We start from the raw sequence: 21,569 nt of genomic DNA on the forward strand, positions 1-21,569 counted from the left end.
AGAAAAAAGAAAAGAAAAGATGGTCAAAATGAAAACCTCGAAGAACATCAATATCATCCATCACCTTCCAACCTATCTTTGTCGAAACTCACCATTCATCTTCTCTTTTTTCATTTGCCTTTCTTTTTCTTTTCCTAATTTTCTCCTCTAAAAAATCACTGTTATAATCAAAATATGTGCCTGCATGAATTGTATTCCATCCAGCTGCTTCTTTTTCTGATGTTCCACACGACTCATCGATCAAAATGTAACGAAACTTGAAAAAAAAACCCTAATCACGTTATTTAAAGCTTAGCTTTTTTAAAAATCTATTTTCCCAAATTTCAATAGTAAATAAAAAAAATCAACCTTAAAATTTTTTTCATGCATGGAACAAATCAATGACTAAAACTTAAATCAAGAAAGGATGAACATAATTCATGAAAGAAATAAAGCAACCCTCTTTAATAACCGGCGCACACACAAAACCAAAAGACTAAAGCTACTTGCTCTTTAAACCCAGATGCTCAAATGGAGCTTTAAGTACAAAAAAGGAGAATATTCAAATATATATGTAAAGCAACAACAATTTTACTCATATTTTGTTGACTGTAGATTCTTCAAAGTATAATTGAAAGAGACATGAGCTAAATAAATGAGATCTTAGATGGCCCTTGCATTGCCTAGGTTTCATTCTTCATAATATTCCTTAAAATGCCAACGAATGCTTCTTACAATTCTTTGACCGTGAAATGAACGTTGAATACGTATACTTGATTGAACAGCAATTTTGGATTAGATATGGTTTAGTTATAGGGTGACAGGATCTCCTGTTTGCTTTTTAGGTGGGATCCTCCATTTGTTGGGGGTGCTGCCATGCCCTACATGCCTCTTCCTCCACCCGAATCAACACCGTCGCTATCTCCATTGAGTTTGAGTGTTTGACTGTAACACATTATATATAGTATTCCAATGTCACCAATAGAAAGATTCTTTTAAGTCAAAGTATTCCATCTCCTTTACCACGGCGTGAGCGCATGCATATTTGTAAATTCAAAGAATTGAACTTGAATTTCATTTAATATATAAATTAACGGTGATATTTTTTAAATTATCTTTTATATTTATGTGACATTATAGTTAGTATTATTGTTAATTTTTTAATCGAGGATGATTAAATAGGTACCACTAATTAAAATGTTTAATTTGAATTCTATGAATAAAGTAATATATTTAATCTCTAACTCAGTTCTCAATATAATTGAAGTATAAATAATTTGATAGTTACCACTTTAACCGTTTTGGAGAATCGTTGTTGATTGAAAATTCTCATAACATTACAACAGAATAGATTTGTAGAGGTGGTTTTAGCGACGTTTTTAGAGAAAACGCCGTTAATTTTTTACATGTAACGGCGTTTATAGACAAATGATGTGATATCCTTATAAATAGTGGTGTTTTTGGGAGCCGCTACAAACACGTACTTTTATGGCATTTATGTAAAAAATGCCACGAAAGCCATATATATAGTGGCGCTTTTTGTGAAAACTCTGCTAAAAATGCATACTTATGTGGCGTTTATGTAAAAAAAATCGCGATAACAAGATATATAGTGACGTTTTTGTGAAAACATCGTTAAACACACGTACTTTAGTGTCGTTTATATAAAAAAAAGCCGCGATAGCCCAATATATACTGGCTTTTGTGTAAAAAAAGCTGCTATAAATGCATAGCCAATAGAAACCCTCCCAACTCGGGTTTTAAGAACTCACACACTATTGTCAAAGTTTTCTCTTTGCCTCCTCTATTTTAGGGTTTTTGCGACGTTAGGAGCATCATAGCAGTGATTCCCAAAGATCAAAATTCGCGAACTTAAGGAAGACTACGCGAAGTTCGAGCTTCGCGACACCGACGCCTTCATAGCCAACGCGCTCTACCGCGTTATGATCGCTGAGGTCCCCACCATCGCAATCGACCTCATCAAATTCAAAGGCAACTCATCCATCCTCAACGACCAGTTGATTGCCCATCAGCTCAGCCTCATTCCACTCACCAGCGAGCGCGCCATGTCGATGCAATTCTCCCGTGACTGCGATGCATGCGACAGTGACGGGCAGTTTGAGTTCTGCTCCGTCGAGTTCCATCTTCGTGCCAAATGCATGAACGATCAGACCCTCGATGTCACTAGCAACGATCTCTACAGTTATGATCATATGGTTGTTCCCGTTAATTTTACTGATTCTGCTGGCTACAATTTTTCTAAGCAAAGGTATTTAGGGTTAAAATTTAGTGAGGTGCTTCTAATTTTATAGGGATGTTCTGAACCCGAGATTCATAGTGAAACTGCGGCGCGGGCAAGGGTTGAGGCTAGGGGCAATTACAAGGAAAAGGATAAGGAAAGATCATGTAAAATGGTCACCTGCTGGGCAAAATCAACGAGATAGTGCGTTGAAATTTTTTTTTTCACGAGATAGTGGGATCGCCAGATTAATTGCTCAGGTGGTGTCCTCTACAGTCCCGGGGGTAGGTCGCCATGCACGCCCGGCGACCTACCAGGTTACACGCCCAGCGACCTGGTAGGTCGCCATGCATGCCCTGCGACCTACCAACCAACGACCTCCATGCCCATGCACGCCCAACGACCTCCATGCACGCCCATGCATGCCCAACGACCTCCATGCACGCCCATCTCGCCAAAGGTCACCATGCAATGCACGTTCAGCTCGCCAAAGGTCACCATGCAGTCCATGCTTGGACTGAACAATGTTGGTGGTTTAGACATGGCCCTGGGCGAGGTTGGAGTCTCTGCAGGGCAACGTGGCATGCGTCTGGACGACCTATGCCTTTGCCCCACTTTGCTGCCTCTGCGTCTCTGGTCCCATGCAGCGTGAAATCAGCTGCATTATTGCAGCAACATGGGCGTGAAATCAACTGCATTATTGCAGCACTTATTGCTGCATTATTGCAGCCCGTGAACGTGAATCGGCCACCTATAATTGAAGCAATACCGGTTGTTGTATTATATATTGGATGGATGGCAATTAAGAGAGAAAGAAAGGGAGAAAATAGCAAAGGAGAAGATAGCAGAGAAAAGAGGAGGAAGAAAAAAGGGAGAGCACAACATCGAGGTAAGTTTTTTTTTAATTATTTTAATTAGTTTATTATTTTAAATTATTAGTTTGTTAGTTTATGGTTTAAGTTAAAACAAAATTTTAGTTTGTTTGTTTGATGGTTATATATTAAAAAAATAATTAATTAGTGTGTTAGTTAGTCTAATATTTAATTAGTTTGTAGTTAGTTAAATAGTTAAGTTATATTTTGGTTGTTGAATTTATATTATATAAAAAATTAGTTTATAGTAGTTTAAGTTTTATTATAATAAAAAAGTTTATTAGTTAAGTTATAAAAGAATAATTATTTAAATTAGTTTATTGTTATAAATATTAGTTAATTAGTTTATTATTATAATTAGGGTAAAACAAAAAATTAGTTAATTAGTTTGTTAGTTTAAGTTATATTATTGTTAGTTTAAGTTATATCATATAGAAATAAAAAATTATGTAATTAGCATGTTTGATAGTTACATATAATAAAAATTTAGTTAGTTTGTTAGTCGTTAGTTATATATAAAAATATGTAATTAGTTTGTGTTAGTTAAATAGTTAAGTTATATTGTTTGTTGAATTTATTATATAAAAAAATTAGTTAATTAGTTTTTTAGTAGTAAATTATAATTAAAAATCATTTATTAGTTTAATTTATATTAAAGAATAGTTTATTAGTTGTTTAAGGGAAAATTTACGTTTAATTTATTTTAAAAAGTTTAGTTTGTTAGTTTATTAGTTTAATATATTATAAGTTATTATATTAAATTTTTTTGTTGTGTTGTAAAATAGTTAGTTAGTTAGATTATATTAGTTACATTAAATGAATTTTTAAATATTGTTGTTTACTTTGTACAGATTCATTCTAATGGCTGACCAAATTCCACTGCTGAGACTTGAAAATGAACATATTTCAAGTCATTTGGGAATAATGGTGAATAAAATATTTGTTTAATGAATTATAATTAATAAATATTTGAATATTATTTTGTGATTGTGATAAATCTTTTGAAATATTTAATTGCAAGAGGACGAGCAACGAGTCCTTCGTCATCGGCTACATAAAGTGCCCAAGCCACATAGATTGATAGAAGAAAACTTGCAGGAGGCTGGATTTTGGTATGTAACATTTGTGCGAGATTACAAGTTGGTCCCAGGTTTGATCAGTGCCTTGATTGAGCGTTGGAGACCAGAAACGCACACGTTTCATTTGCCGTGTGGCGAATGTACCATAACTCTGGAGGATGTGGCATTGCAGCTCGGGGTCCAAACAAATGGGATGCCAGTGGTAATGTCACATGAGTTTAATAATGTGGCACAACTTTGTAGCTTGTTTCTTGGGAAAACGCCCGTACCACCAGAGTGTAAAGGGTGGCGTGTGAGGTTGTCATGGTTGAAGAATGAATTTCAGCTTCAACCAAATAGTACGGAGCACGAAATTATATATGCAACACGAGCATATATTACAGTTGATTGGGGGTATTTTAATGCCGGATAAATCCGGTAGTTATGTTCACACTCAATATCTTCTTTTTTAAGAAATTTTGAGAATAGTAGGCAATATAGCTGGGGATCGGCGATTGGCGTTCTTGTATCGTGAGATGTGCAAGGCGTCATTAGTCGTGAATGATAATAATACAGCAGAAATCGGTGGATGTCTGTTGCTGCTACAGTCATGGGCTTGGCATAGACTTCCGTTTTTGACACCGATTAGTCGGACTGCGGTTGACTTTCCGCTTGCCGGAAGGTAATATGAATTCTCTATTTTAATATAAAATATTAATTATAAAATAAAAATGACCATATTTTATATTGATTGATATACAGATGGAGGCATAAAATTGAAGGCACGGGGTTGGTGCACAACAACATTAAAGAGTTCAGGCTGAAGATCGACATTAAGGCAAAAAAGGAGGTATGTATAATCTGTTATTTTTAATTATTATTTAAATTAACTATATTATTGATTTAAATAAATTTTATTGTTTTTGTAATTTTACAGTTTAATTGGAGACCATACATGAATGGAGAAATACTTGCGTTGATACCGCACGATATTTTAGATGGGTTTCAATATTGGTGTGCTGTTACACCATTGATCAATTTTGCGTTTGTTGAGATCCAATTTGGGGATAGAGTGTTGAGGCAATTCCACTTCCACCAACCTATTCCGCGGAGTCCATGGGATCATGACCTCCTCCAAATCTTAGATGGTCGTCGTCAGGTGAATTGGGTTGAGACGCATGACCAGCTGCACAGATTTGATGGTCGTCGTAAAGAAAATGTTAATTGGTTGAGAATCATGCAATCTACATTAATGCTTGGAACAATAGGGCTTCATTCATGCCAATTCTTGACGACATTCAAGACGACGACTTTAATTTTGAGACTTCGGCTTACCTTGCTTATTTTTTGGATAATGGAAAGCCATTCTTGACAACAATTGTAGAGAGGCGACAATTTTTGAGGTTTAAGAAAAGATTTGGTAAAGCTGAATACTCTCTACCAAGTGGGAGTGGGGGTTCATCTCAACAACCTGAAGCGGAAATGACCGATGTGGATAATAGCGCACCACAACCGTTCGGCGATGCATACATACCAGAGTTTGTGCAGCCTGATGCATCCATCTACTCTCCCATGTTTTCGTCGACGTATGACTTTGAACACATGTCAGTTCAAATGCCCCCAACGAATGAGGAGGATGGGTACCATACTCCTGAGCAACCGCAACGGCCACAACGCATCAGACGTCCGCCCCAACATTATCATTCAACAACACCCCGACATCGGCAACAATTGTAAACTAGTTTGTTATTTGTTACAAATTTAATATTGACATTAGACTAGTTTTTTCAAACATTAACAAATTCGACATATTTATAATGATTTTTAGTATCAAATCATTATTATAATTTCATTACTAGTTATGTAACGAAAATATGGTTAATTGAACCAAACATTGTTCATTGTTCAAGTCGTAAATCATTACTATCAAATCATTACTAAATCATTAATATCAAATCATTAAATAATAAATTATTATTACTAATCATTACTATCAAATCATTAAAAATTAATAATAATTTCATTATTACTAATCATTACTAAATCATTACTATCAAATCATACATAATTAATAATAATTTCATTATTACTAATCATTAGTAAATCATTACTATCAAATCATTAAAAATTAATAATATTTCATTATTACTAATCATTACTAAATCATTAATATCAAATCATTAAAAATTAATAATAATTTCATTATTACTAATCATTACTAAATCATTACTATCAAATCATACATAATTAATAATAATTTCATTATTACTAATCATTACTATCAAATTACTATTAAATCATTAATATTAATAATAATTTCATCATTACTAATCATTACTAAATCTTTAAATACATAGAAATTCATAGAAATACATATATCATTACTAATGATGAGGCCTATATCTTGGTAAATTAGGACAATTGTTTTTTGAATGGCCTTCACCCCTACATAATCCGCATCTCTTTGTTTGACCTCTCTCTCTAGCATGGAAATCCATACTGGTATGAATACGAGTGGACTCAGGTCGACCCTTTGGACTTCTGCGAAGCATTGGATTTGGCAGCCATTCGTCATGATCTTTTCTGAGCCAATATGATTCATTCGGTATCTGTCTGAACTCATAGCTGTAGACATTTAATATCCTACTTAAGTGAAAGCACTCATCAACATAAGTGTATGTGCTTACACCAGCATACATACATGCTGCGACTGCATGAGCACATGGATATTTCCATGCCTGAAAACGACCACAATCACACCATTTATGTCGTAAATCAACTCTAAATGTTTGGTCTTCTCCTCCGACGTTACGGCGTATGCACGACGACAAAAGTATGACCAACTCGGTCGAAATTATGAACAACCATTGATGTTGCCAATCGCTCATTTGCTTCCATTGATTCCACCACTGTAGGAGCCCAAGTTTTACCTCTATTTATAAGACTCTCTATTTCTTTGCCTTTGTCCGACCAAACTTTACCCAATCTAAAGTACGTCTCTTTCATCACACTCGCAATTGGGAGATGGCGTGTACCTTTTAGTACCGAATTAATGGCCTCAGCAAGGTTTGTGGTCATATGTCCGTATCTCCGACCTTCATCATATGCTTGTGACCATTTTTCCCGCGGTATTTTTGAAGCCCACTTCCAAACACGCTGATCATCGTAAAATACCTTCAAATTCTCCAATCTCTTATCAAAATTTGGTCGACGTAGTTCGTATCCTGTTTCATAATATACTGTGTTAAACCGCAATTAAAAAAACCATGTAAAAAATGCACAAATATTGAAAATAAAACTTACCCATGCTGACTATCTCGCTACGAATGTGTGCGTTATGAAATTGGTCGATACTATTCTTGCCAATATGACGGATACAATATGTCGGATATGCATACGGAGGTATCCAACGACTTCCTGGTCGTTCAATTGCCGCCAAAATACCAGTTCCTCTATCGGATATCAAGCAAACTCCATCTTCACGAACGACATATTGACGTAGATTGGTCAGAAAGAAATCCCAAGCCTCTGTTGTCTCTCCCTCAACAATGGCGAATGCAATTGGGAAGATATTTCGCTCACCATCTTGAGCAACTGCCATCAAAAGTACATGCCTATATTGACCATACAGCCACGTACCATCTACTTGGATCATACGTTTACAAAATGGAAATCCTTCAATACATGCCTTGAATGCCCAAAATAGTCTATGAAATATTTTCTTCCCTGGCAGAAGTTGACCTTCTTCGTCATATGCGGGCATGGTTTGAGACTTCATTATGGTTCCTGGGATAAATCGCTTCATTGCTTGTAGCAAATGTGGTAGCTCATTGTACGATGTATCCCAATCTCCATACGTCAGCTTCATTGCCTTCATCTTCGCATTCCACACCTTGCCATATTTTACTTGATATCCAAATTGGCTTCGAATAGATGCAGCTAACACTGAACAAGATATCCTTGGATCCTTTTCAACCATCGCCTTCACGTATTCACATATTACATCGGAGTCCAATAGTCGGTGGTCTTGTTCGATGAAGTTTCACAAACACGTGTGCGGACCATTGTACCTCGTGATGACCCAAACATCGTGCCTTTGATTTTTCGACACTCTGATCTTCCACTTGCACTCTAGGCCATATTTTACACACTTCGCGTATAGGGTTTTCTGGTTGGACTCTGCAACATGGATATCAACATTGCATTTTATGCAGTACTCTTTAATCGCCAGGTAGCTTCATTTTTTCCTCTGAATTGCACCCCAACTGAAAATTCACCAGAATTATCGAATGATGCAGTCATTTGGTATGGAGGTAAATGTGGCATGTCTGGGAATTCAGGTGCCCTCATCGCATCATAGTCTATCTCGTACATGTGAGGAGTAGCTTCATACGGTGCCGGAACTTCATCAATTGCAGCTCCACCAAAAATATTTTCGTCGCCGCCCAAAACGGGTTCTTCGGTTTCTTCATCTTCGCTTGAATCATCATGAATTTCTCCCCATCGATTTTCAGCGTCAATATCAACAACCAATTCCGGTATGTTTCTCGTCTCACACTCTTCTGTTGCAAATGTCCCCCCGACTTCATTTACACTTTCCAATAGTGCCATAAAACTGTTCGGGAACCTGTATGTCGGCTCCTCAAACTGACTATATAAAGTCATTTCAGATGGATTTTGAGCCACACCTCTTGATGACCCAGGAACATCACATATGTTATGCACATCAACAAATAACTCAATAACTGCTATATTGGTTAACTCAGTAATCGAACCATGGTTCCAATATCATCATCTTCTTCAAGTGGAACTGCAGCATATTTGACTGGGTTGGGGCATATCATAAACCTATACCTCAAACCATCAACTGCAACTCGAATTTTTCTTTCTATCTTATGCTTCATTTCTATAAATGTGATGTCTTTTTGAACATCATATTTATTGGTTTTTCAGACTGAAAAACTACTCCGATCTCATTTTCCATAATTTGTCCATTATAATGGACAATCGTGAAAAAGTTGTTGCTCATTTCCTTTCCTTTCCTTTCCTTTATTGTTTCTTTCTTCGAATCAATATGTACGTGGAAAAATGTTGTGGAATAATGCTCTGTACGTGTAAAAAAAAATATTTCTTTAAACAACAATAAATTAAAAAAATTAAATTTATATAATCTAATATATTATAATATAACTTAAACTAATAAACTATTTCTTTATTATAATATAATTAGTTAAAATAACAAACTAACAAACTAATTAAGCACTAATTAACTTTTTTAATATTTTAACTTAAACTTCAACAAACAACCTAATATACGTTTAAACACACTAACAAATTAATTAAATATTTTTTACATTTAATAACTTAAACTAAGAAACTAATTAACTAATTTTTATATAATCTAATATATAACTTAAACTAACAATTTAATATAATATAACTTAAACTAACAAACTAATAATTTATACTAACAAACTAATTAACTAAATTTCTGTTTATCCTAAACCCTAAACTAACAAACTAATTATTTCATAATTTCATATTAATAAACTAAATTAAACAATTAAAAATTACCTCACAAACGATGTTTGAGCCTTTATCTCCATTTCCTCTTCTTCTTATTTTCCTTTCATTTCCTTCTCTCTCGCCAAATTTTCTTTCTTTCTTATGATTCTACCCTAAACCCCTCATATCCAATATATAATGATATTTCAACGGTTGGTAGGTAAGCTGCAATCAATTTGAGCTGTATAATTCACGTTGAAAGCTGTAAATTTTTCAACCGTTGAACGCTGCAATAATACAACACAGCTGATTTTATGCTGCACCAATACAGCTATGATAACAAGAGTGAACAGTCTCGAAGCTATGGCATGAGGGACCAGCTATGGCTAGAAGCTAGGGCACGAATCTATGACACTTTGCAGCTCAAATCATGCTGCAATAATACAGCTATTACAGCTGCATGCATGAGTCTCCTGAGCAGATGTAAGAGGAATCACGCGAGGAGCAGGAGGAATAGGTTCTCCTGAGCAGCTGCAAGTGGAGAGGATTGTATGGCTACCTATCCTGCATGGCCCAACGTTGTTCAGTCCAAGCATGGACTGCATGGTGACCTTTGGCGAGCTGGGCGTGCATGGAGGTCGTTGGGCGTGCATGGAGGTCGTTGGGCGTGCCTGGGCGTGCATGGAGGTCGTTGGGCGTGCATAGGCGTGCATGGAGGTGCTGGTAGGTCATGGAGGTCGTTGGGCGTGCCTGGGCGTGCATGGAGGTGCTGGTAGGTCGCAGGGCATGCATGGCGACCTACCAGGTCGCTGGGCGTGCATGGCGACCTAGTAGGTCGCCGGACGTGCATGGCGACCTACCCCCGGGACTGTAGACCACACCACCTGAGCAATTAATCTGGCGATCCAACTATCTCGTGAAAAAAAAAATTTCAACGCATTATCTCGTTGATTTTGCCCACCTGCTGCAACTACGACTTTCATTTATAAACCCGAGATTCATATCAATGAATATATGATGGATACCTTGATGCTTGAGGAGAAGCAAAGCTTTATCGAGAGTAGTCCTACTAGAGTCTTTGACATTGATCCTAATACTCAACAGGTTCTCCTCTTGCTACATCATTATATTATCAAACTAGGTTACGGGCTGTTAAAGAAATTGTTTGGGAAAAATGAATTATTTTTCTACATCATCAAGGTCCTTTCTATGTTTGTATATTATCACACAAGCTTTATGATGGGTTTCTGACATGGCCGGCTCTGGGAAGGTACCCACCACTCCCCTTTCTTTTTATTTTAATCTTTCACCTACTTTCAGGAAATTAAATGTATAATGTATAAGAAGATATAGGTATTGAAACTAGAGGATCATTGTAGGGTCCTCAGACACATGAACAGGTTGAACATGATACTGATATTTCAGCTATTTCAACTACACAAAAAAATCAGGGACATTAGTGAGGCAAACCTTAAGTGGATCATCAAGAGGAGATTTAGATGATGGTGAACTTGAAGGAGATACTGAAACCACTGAAAACATGGATCCGACTGATGCAAAGCATGCAATGAGGTAATCATTTTTGTATTGTTTTGTTGTATCATTGATTTTGAGGTGTTTGAAATGTTATCTGTTCCGTTTTTATTATCTTTTGCTTAGCATGTTTACTTTTTTTCCCTTATCCTAATTAAAGTGGTATATCTTCTCTTTTAATCTTTGAGTAATAGCAGGGGAAAAACTCTCAAGGAAATAGAACTTAAGCTTATCCCTTACCTTACTACCAGATGTGTTAATTAATAAATTCTTACTGAACTCACTTTTTATTTTGCTGACACCATCACAAAGTTTCCCTTAACTAATCGGTATTTTGGTGATGCCTTAGAATGCGGTCAAATAGAGAATCAGCTAGGCGCTCTAGAAGAAAACAAGCACATATGAATGAACTTGAAGAACATGTTTAGTTCTTGATGTTGTTTTAAAGTAATAGCCTTGCGGATTAGATTCGCACTACTAGTGCAATTAACATTTGTGAACGATCATATGGTTAGTGTCTCTAGACTTAGAACTAATGGGGTCAAAGATTTCAATTTTGTATATCAAGCATAGGACGATCCTGTGCATGAGTACGTTTTGATGTTTTAGTACAGGTTTTGTTCTCAATCTGGTCTAGGTATAAAAACGATACATAAGTTATTTGTCTTAGTTGTAGTAGAGATAAAACCATACATAAGTTCAAAATTTTAATCATGGTGAATTTATAAACTTAAAGGTTTACATTCAAATTCCTTAGTTGTTTACCGGTTCTTGCTTTCCTACTTGAAAGAAAAGTGAGGAGTTTGTTTTGCCTGTTATCTGCCTAATTATATCCATGCCATTTATTATTTTTCAGGATCAAAAGCTTGAAGAACCAGTTGATGTGTATAAGCTGCTAGGGAAATCTGTGAATTCCAAAAAGTAGGATATATGGTTTGAATTACCCAAAGCTTTTAACTCTAAGCCTGAGAATTGATGTCTAGTGGGTACGAGTAAATATCTTATCATGTTTTTTCTTCTAGTTTATGTTCTTGTAATATATTGTTTCTGAATCCATTGTTTTCATTGTTGTTTGAATTGAAGGTACATTCCTGATTAAAAGAATAAACTGAAGTTGCAGATCAATACAAATTGCCACTAGAAGATTGTTTTTATTCTAGTGAACAATGTTTTTTTAATTGAAAGAGAAAGAACCTAGACTAAATTCTAGTGAACAATGTTGAACTATGTTTCATTTTAATTTTATTTTATAAATTTTGATTTATTTTTCTACATAATTTGTGTCGTAATAAATTTTAAGTTTATTGTTATTAGATAATGCTATAGAATAGTAAATTTACGTAATATAAAGAAGAAAATGAAATATGCGAAATTAGTTAACCATAGCAGCATTTGTAAATAAAAGTCACCAGAAGTCAGGTTCTTTTGCGGCGTTTTGTGAATGAAATGCCACTATGACCACACATTTGTGGCGTTGGTAAAAACCACAATATACATAGTTAATAGCGGCGTTTTTTACCACAAACGCCGCTAAATATCATAACACGTATCGGCGTTTTAGAAAGTAAACACCACTAAAGACAAAGTAATTAGCGGCGTTTTTTATAAAAAAGGCCACTATAGATCATGACCTTTTGTGGCGTTTTCCTTAAAACCCCCGCTATATAAGTGGAGATTTTGCGTCCTTTTTTGGTCACAAATATTGCTACCTTTTGCGGCGTTTTTAATACGTCGAGAAAGTTTTTAGCGGCACATAAAAACGCCGTTATAGAGCTAAAAAAAGCAATAAAAACCTATTTTGTTGTGGTATAAGGAGAAAAATTCTCATTAAGAATAGGAGTTAAAAGTTTTCAGCTGGTATATCCTTTCTTTCTTATAAGTTGTGGGTTCAATACCCATTAAGAGTAAAAATTTACATACCCCTTCCCATGTTAGAAAAAAAAAGTTGCCATTATCACGTGCCTTAGCCTTTAAGCACCAGTTTAATAGTTAGGCGTTTGCCAACCTTATGCATTCTAGTTGTGTTTTTTGTTTTAAATATATAACTTTTCCTTCAAATAAAAGATTCTAACATATTTGTCGGATTAATTCCATAACCAAATAAGTTCACAGTTCACAAGACATTATGTAGTGGAGAATGAATATTGTGCAACAATTCCTCACTTTAATGTGACAAAGTAAATTTGCATTGGGTTTCAAAAAACATACATATAATATTAGAACAAAAAGAGCTAAATTGTTTCTATCCCAGATTTATTAACCCGAGAAACCATGTATATGTCCATGCACCAACTACTTGACTGTAATTATTATAGTATCACCAAAACCCTAAGAAAAATAAAGCCAACCCGAAGAATTTATTGAAAATTTCCTTTAGCTTTATTAGATTTTTCTACATTAATATAATTATTAGTATTTCATTTATCAAGGCTAAATGTGAAGAACACGAAAAGGTACCATACACAGCTAGCCCTCGGTTCATCCCTTTTTCAGTGCTCTGAACATTGTATATAAAGAGCCCTTCGTTGAGTCGTTTCTTCAACCATTCCTTCAAACCCCATTCTCTTATTCAAGGGAGACTTATTATCTTTCCATCATTCTAATTAAGGTTAATACTTAGAATTTCAGATCTCAATGTTTTTCTTTCGGACATCGCATTGGCCGCTGAGTTAAAATGTTTTTGTTTTGAATTTTATTCTAAAGATGAACAGGTTAGGAGACTGGAACTGCAGGTCATGCCAGCACCTCAACTTCCAAAGGAGGGAATCGTGCCAACGCTGTGGGGAATTCCGGTCAGCTGATCACTTCGGTGGGAGGGGTGGCTCCTCCTTTGGATTCACCACCGGCTCCGACGTCCGACCAGGTGACTGGTACTGCACTGCGGGAAACTGTGGAACCCATAACTTTGCTAGCCGTTCTAGCTGCTTCAAATGCGGTGCATTCAAGGACGACTCTGCCGGAGGGTTTGATGGCGACGTTCTGCGTTCAAGAGGAGTTGGTGGAGGTAATCGATCCGGGTGGAAATCCGGCGACTGGATATGTACCAGGTGAATTCTCGGTAAACATATTTGTATAATAAAGTGATATGTATAGATATCCGTGTCTACGTGTGCATGTTAATGGCCGGCTTTCTTTTCCACACTATAGTTTCTTTCGACTGCTTTTGAAAGCAGTTCATATTTGAAGTGGTGATTCAACCTTTTTTTTTTGTACCAAAAGACATATACATTTAGTGGTTGAATGCAGGTCGGGATGCAATGAGCACAACTTTGCAAGCCGAATGGAATGTTTCAGATGCAGTGCCCCAAGAGGCTTCAGCAATAGAACTTCCTACTAAAAACACGATCAAGTTTTGGGTACACTTTCTTCAATGATTATTCCTTATTAACCTTAGTTTTTCATGCAATTTGATTAAAAATCTCATTAATATATGTGGCTCTTGACTTGATTTTTTAGGCGTTGCAAACCATGAGAGACTAAAATGAGAGAATATTATAGCTGTCTTCCTCTTTCTTGATTATATTGCTTTGGGGTCTGCTAGAATTCCTAAAGGGTGAAGAAAACATGGTGTAAAAGCCCTTTGTTTTGATCACCACTTGAAGCCATTTTCCCATGTTTCCCCCCATAAGAGTTACAACTATGTATTACTTTTTGTGATGATGATGCTTTCGATATATCGTTTTTGTTGCTTATTATTATTATTATTATTTTATTAGAGAGAGTTTATTTTACATCTATTGTAATGCTTGGCTTTCTTAAAAGAAGATGATTCTCTTCTCTTTTTCCATCACTATGCATTAACTTTAGTCATAAATAATTTATTTTATATGTTTTCAATTTTGTCTTTAAAAGATTTTAATTAATCATGATTACCAAGTACAAGTGTTTTCGAAATTAAAAAAAGAAGAAGATAACATCAATGATGTGATTAGCTGATAGGAATAACAAGTCTATATAAAAAAAAAACAGAGGATTCAAGGCTGCTTTCGAACAGGATTTTGTGTTGGTTTTTTTTAAATGGTTTGGAAAAGTGATTTCAACATCGCTATGCTATGATGAGTGTATAATATATGTAAGGGTCAACATTATTTAGGTCAGAATTGCTGGAATACTTATAACCAATCTCTACTAAAACAAAATCTAAATACGGTTTGTGAAGTTTTACATGTGACTTGGTAAACATATTTGAAAAACAATTATTTTTAATTCAGCGGGTTAAAACATTGTTACACATTCTTATATTATATTTAATAATATAAAAATATACATGTCAGTACGTATGGGTGAAGATATGTTTTGGATAGGTGTGTCAAAACGATATCTTTTTTATATGAAATATTAAAATAAAATTAATACTATCACTTCGAAAGAATATCGTTCTAAAAGGTGATCGACACTCTTTGAAAGGAATTAACGCCTACTATTTATCTCCAATCTCCATCTATCTAAAAAAATATAGGGTAAATTACACATTTAGTACAAAAACTATTACTTTTGTCATGTTTTAGTACTTAAACTTTCATTTGTTTTATAATCATAACTAACGTTTACTTTTTGTTTCATTTTGGTACATCGCCATTAAAAACTTAGCAGAATCGTTGGCACTTTTTTATCGGTAAATTACATCATTCATCAGTCAACTATCTTCTCACTCCTATTTTGGTCATTACAATTTAACTTTTTTAAATTTAATTTCTTAACTTTCAAATTACTCCTAATTTAATCATTCTAACTTTCAAATTTATTGTTTCAAATTATTAGAGTGGTTAAAATAAAAGTATTAATAAAATAAATTAGAGTGGTTAAGACATGAGCAATTTGAAATTTGAGTAGTTAAATTGAAATATTTTAAACTTTAGTGACCAAAATAGGAGTGAGAAGATAGTTGAGTGATTAATGATGTAATTTACCTATAAAAAATTTCACGCGTGTGTGGCCGTTCGTTAAGTTTTAACGGCGAGGTACCAAAATGGAAAAAAAGTAAACATTATATATGATTTTGAAGCAAATAAAAGTGTAGGTACTAAAATGGGACAAAAATAATAGTTTAGGTACTAAATATGTAGTTTACCCTAAAATTATTTTATGCTTTTTTAAAATTTTAACACCTTATATATTTTTTACTGTCTTTGTGGAAATGAGTGTTTAAATCCGTTTATATATTAAAATTTTATTATATCAATATATATGAGAGACAGTTGTGGTCGTGCAAAAAGCCATGTCTATTAAAAACATTGGATTCCCTTTTATTATATCTCAAAATGTTTTCATGCACTCCAACAATCTATTCATTAACGTTGTAGCTTTCTTTTCCCTCCTAATCAATAAAGTACATGGCAATAGAACAAAGGGTAAACTACACGTTTAGCATGTTATTCATTTTTTGTTTTGATACTCAAATTTATTTTTTATTTTTTCAAAATCATAATAACATTTAGTTCAAGTTTCTTATTCACCCGTTAAAAAATTGACAGAACTACTGACGTGAAATTTTATTTATTTTTAATGGTGACGTAACATTATCTTATAACAACACATCAACATCAATATTAAATTATTAACGACGAAATACTAAAATAAAGCTTAAACCAAACATTATGTATGATTTTAAAAAAAGATAAAATTTAAATACCAAAATAAAATAAAAGTAATAAACATTTAATTGATCCTAAAATAAAAAAAGATATCCCATATACATGTTGGGCCTAAACACCCAGTTCGAATGAATTTGCTGGTACAAACATGACATTTTATAATACTTTTTCGACCGTGATTAAGTTATAATTTAATAAAAAAATTAAAAATTAAAAATTTATATTTATATTCCTCGATACTCCGTGGCTGATCCAAGACAACTTCTTCTCTGAAACTTGCAACTTCAATTTTTACAAACTACTGAAGGTTTCGTCTTAAAATTCTTGTACAATATCCCTTTAAGCTATTTTAAATTTTAAAAGGTAATTGAATTTAAATAAATAGTTTAAAATTGATTAAATAATAAGTAGATTGAGCTCTGCCTCATCCAAATCTTGGATAAGTTTTGTGTTAGCAGCACACATAATAATTCTACACTTTAAGCAAAGATTCTTGTCCTCCTTTGCAGCTATTATTGTGTTTCCCTCATTCTATGTGTCCATTTTATCTTTCTTTATTTTAATGAAGTTTTGGCCCAAACATGTATAATTTAAGATCATAGTGCATTAGTGCTACGTCTCGCTAAATGAGTATTAACTTGGGGAAAAAATAATTATAAAACAGAGAGAAAATTCTAAATTTTATTTTTCTCTTTCTTTAGTGATTATCTATTTTTTTTTTAAAAAGAAATTCTTTTGATTTAGATCTAAATAAACATTCTCTAGTTTTGATATTTTTTTAATTTTCGCATTGATTTTTTCTTGCTTTTTTGGTACAATTTTATCTATCCATGTGATAATTTAACGTTTCATGTTGCATTCATTACAACACATCTCTTGACCAGGAAAGGTCGATGATTTCGTATAGTTAGGCCCTCTTTTACAATAATTTGTCAATACATTCAGAATCATTCATTGAGCAATCTGTCAGATTAATTCTCTCAATTTATATGCCTATGTTAATATTGTATCTATAGTTTTGAGAAGAGTGGAATGAAAAGGATAAAGAAACAAAATAGCAACAAAGATTACCATATCAGTGACTGGAGTGCATTCTGATGTTCATTGCATTCTTCAACCACTTGTTCAAACAGCTCATTCTGCAAGATCACATTGCAGACAACAATTTAAACAAGCACATATTGACTTAAACCAAAGCTATGGCAGCATAAATTTGTGAAATAAAAAATTTATATATATAAACCTCTAACTGAAAACCTTAAGAACATCAGGTATAATGAGGCAGGGCTCAGAAAATATAGATAATAATAATAATAAACTGGGAGTTGGGGAAAGAAGGTCAGGAAAATCAGGAAGAGAAAAGAAAGGTGGAAGATGCATTCTAAATGTTGAAGACATTTTTTAAAAATTCTCATGAAAATTGATCTAAACAAATATTCTCTTAACAGTTTGTATAGCAAAAATGAAATATGCACAAATTTTAGGCCTCCGTAATGTTAGCACTGTTGGCATGCAGAGAATCTGGATTTCATACCCAAAAAATAAGAAAAGAACATATCCATACTAGATTACCATTAACCTTAAAGGTCCGAAATTTGAGAAATCCTCATGGATCTTACAAAAGCAATGATACATTAGGAAACAAACAATCAATCTTCAGATGTAAATTATAATAACTTAGGCAAATACTAATTCTTTGTATAAACTGATCAACTACTAATTTCTAGGTTAGTGATCTGACTGAAATGTTTAACAATGTTATAAATCCTAACCAATTAAGTAGAGTGACTAAGTTCTCGTCTTTATAAGGGATACAATTCATAACTAAACCAGCATACACACAGAGATTCAAAGGGAATAAACACACCCGCCAAGCAAAATCTCAGTTATACTTAAAAACTAGGCTCATTCAATTCTGAAACATTGATATTGATAAGTGTGAAAATTAAAATCATTTCTATACAAAAGTGAGAGCAAGACCAAGCAGTATCCTGATAATAATTTTTATTTAAAAAATAATTCTAAAATACTTTTTAATTAATTTTTTTGTCTCTGACATTAATTTAAACATATGTGTGTGTATATATATATATATATATATATATATATATATATATATATATTACACGGAATATAATATTTTGGTAAGAAAGAAGTATTCAAAATAAAAATATGAGCTAAAAACATATATAATAAAGGGAAATCTATGTCAAATACCACTCATCTTTATGCTAGGGATCGAAAATGCCACTAACGTTTCAATTTTGTCAATTTTAGCACAGACGTTTATGTTTCACTTCAATTTTACCACTCTGCCGTTAATCCGTTAACGGAACGATGACATGGTATGGACAAGCCGTGACGGTGATGACATGGATGCCTTACCAAAACGACGTCGTTTAAACACAACTATTTTGATGCTCAATAAAGACAAAATGACATCGTTTTGCTTGAAAAAATTATTGAAATATCATGCAACTAGAGGGATTTGAACCCCAAACCCCTTGAAATTAAACTGAATGCTTAACCATTAAACTACATTATATTTTTCTATTATATTTTCTATAAAAGTTTTAAAATTTTAAAACTCCAATTAACAATGTTTGAACCCCAAATAAAATTGTTGCTTAACCCCTGGCATCGATATCTAGTACCCTTTATCTCCATCTGCATTCTCTTGTTTTCATCACATATCTCAAAGTTGTTGCTTTAGTAAATTCAAGAACACACCAGCAGATGTACAAGTTCTCAAAGATCTGAAAAATGGTGTGGACCCTCCTTCCATTACTCCGGATCTTGATAGAGCTCCTGGGATTTCTCCATTGACCCATGCGACAACATCTTCACTGACCACTTCACTTGCAGCCTCAGGTGTGATACACTCGTCTCTGATTTGCTTCGAGTTCCTGACTTGTTCTCCAATTTAACACACTTGGGTCGACTAGGTCTCTCTGGGAACTCAGTCACCGTCGAAATACCCGCCGTTCTTGGCTCACTCCCTCACTTTAAAGAACTCTACCTTGACAACAACCATCTCTATGGACCAATTCCTTCAAGATTTAACAACATAACACGCTTCAAACGACTCGAAATCCAACGAAACTACATTTCTGGTGAGTTTCCTGATCTGGGTTCACTCAGAAAGCTTTACTTTCTCGACGCTAGTGATAACAACGTATCCGGCCAAGTCCCATCAACGTTTCCAGTATCTCTCGTCGAGCTCTCGATGAGGAACAATATCCTAGACAACATTGACAATATTAGGTTCTTACAAGTTCTAGATCTCAGTCACAACATCTTATACGGTGCAATATCATCAGTTTTTTCAAGCATCGTTAAAAAATGGCAGCGAATTTCTGGGGAGATATGCCAGAGGAAGAGTATTACACGTCGCAGGGCGTTCGTAACACCAAGTCTTACTTCGAGACACCCAACGACAAACTCTTCACTCAGAGCTTCCTCAATTTGGATAAAAAAGTGAAGGCCTCTGTCTACATGACCCACGACTATGGCTCCGACACCGACTGGCTCTTCCAGAAGATTTGCATCAGTTTTTCCACTTGGGGTTATGCTGTTTTCGTCGTCGATCTCTTCGGTCATGGTAGATTCGATGGTCTCCGTTGCTACTTAGGTACTTTCCACTGGAGTGACCGTATTGAATCATCACCTCCGTCGACATTGGAGTTTCATTGGGAAAAAGAAGACATATGTCACGTTATAGCAAAAGTTTACGACGATAACAAATGCCCCCGTTGCAAATTCTACAATACCTTTGAAAACGATGATGATTTAACTCCACCTCCAGTGCCTCCCAACACGGTAAAGAAAAAACGACGATCCAGAAAAAGAAAAACGATGCCGAAAATCCGGATGAGCACCTCATCGGCCGAGAGCGATTCTTTACCAGCAGAAGCTTTGAAGACTATGGTATTAACGATGGAGAAACGAAAACCCTTGTTTCATCTTCGAGGAGCTTTTCCACTGATTCCCCCTCAGAGATGTTCAATACCAACTTAAAAATTATACTAGAAACAAAGCCTACGAGGCAAAGCAAGAAGAAACCTAAGAAAATTAAGAAGACAAGAAGGTACGCTATAAGATTTTTGTCATCGGAGAGCGAATCGCCAGCGAGGTTGTCGAGCTTCTTGCAACGGATGATACCGTGCACGGTGGACGGCAGAGTGAGGGAGAGTTTTATGGTGGTGAAGAAATGTGAGTTTTGTGGTGTCGAGTCTCCAACTTTTCTCAGGTAATACAGATGCTACGTGGACTAAATAACTTTAAAAAAGCCGTCCATGCCATTGCCGTCACGGCATTGGCACGCCATGTCATCGTACCGTTAACAGATTAACGACGGAGTGATAAAATTGAAGTGAAACATAAACGTCCGTGCTAAAATTAGCAAAATTGAAACGTCAGTGGCATTTTCGATCCCGAGCATAAAGATGAGTGGTATTTGACATAGATTACCCTATAATAAATTGTAATTTTCAAGTAATCATTCATAACTTTCTGATTCATAAATTAATATTTAACTATGTAATTGTAAAGAAAAATAATAATCATGTTATCATCGATATTATTTATGTGAGAAGTTGATTTTTATTTTATCCTTTTTTTTTCATTGTGGATGATGAATGACAGAACATTTAGGAGAGTAGGGATGTTGGTGAAGTTCTCAGACTTAACATCTCACATTAATCAAAATTTCATTGCTTTATTTATTTATAATTATATCCCACCAAAGTTCAACCACACCAATTAAAAGATTGGGTCCATACAAAATTGT

At 34.6% G+C, this 21,569-nt stretch overlaps 2 protein-coding genes across 2 annotated transcripts; both read left to right on the plus strand.

The window, feature by feature from the left end:
• Nucleotides 1-1,826: 1,826 nt before the first annotated feature.
• Nucleotides 1,827-12,111, plus strand: LOC120117027 (DNA-directed RNA polymerases II, IV and V subunit 3-like; the record flags this gene model as incomplete). The annotated part of the gene is made up of 6 exons (XM_039137371.1): nucleotides 1,827-2,248; nucleotides 2,310-2,395; nucleotides 10,612-10,816; nucleotides 11,079-11,225; nucleotides 11,536-11,608; nucleotides 12,043-12,111. Coding segments are annotated over 6 exons (1,002 nt in total), but the record flags the coding sequence as incomplete, so codon positions are not given.
• A 1,629-nt stretch (nucleotides 12,112-13,740) lies between these two features.
• Nucleotides 13,741-14,784, plus strand: LOC120117036 (zinc finger Ran-binding domain-containing protein 2-like). Its single transcript, XM_039137376.1, has 4 exons — nucleotides 13,741-13,794; nucleotides 13,890-14,233; nucleotides 14,433-14,542; nucleotides 14,643-14,784. The coding sequence occupies exons 2-3, from the start codon at nucleotides 13,890-13,892 to the stop codon at nucleotides 14,521-14,523; spliced, it is 435 nt and encodes a 144-aa protein (XP_038993307.1). The 5' UTR covers nucleotides 13,741-13,794; the 3' UTR covers nucleotides 14,524-14,542; nucleotides 14,643-14,784.
• Nucleotides 14,785-21,569: the final 6,785 nt, after the last annotated feature.

Source organism: Hibiscus syriacus, unplaced genomic scaffold (genome assembly GCF_006381635.1).
Source record: "Hibiscus syriacus cultivar Baekdansim isolate YM2019G1 unplaced genomic scaffold, ASM638163v2 tig00110318_pilon, whole genome shotgun sequence".
Classification (NCBI taxonomy): domain Eukaryota; kingdom Viridiplantae; phylum Streptophyta; class Magnoliopsida; order Malvales; family Malvaceae; genus Hibiscus; species Hibiscus syriacus.

What these genes read in the sequence shown, in the direction of transcription:
- LOC120117036 (XM_039137376.1), top strand. Translation starts at nt 13,890, where the DNA reads ATGAACAGGTTAGGAGACTGGAACTGCAGGTCATGCCAGCACCTCAAC. An exon ending in GGCGACTGGATATGTACCAG is followed by an intron (nt 14,234 to 14,432) that starts GTGAATTCTCGG and finishes GGTTGAATGCAG; the next exon opens with GTCGGGATGCAATGAGCACA.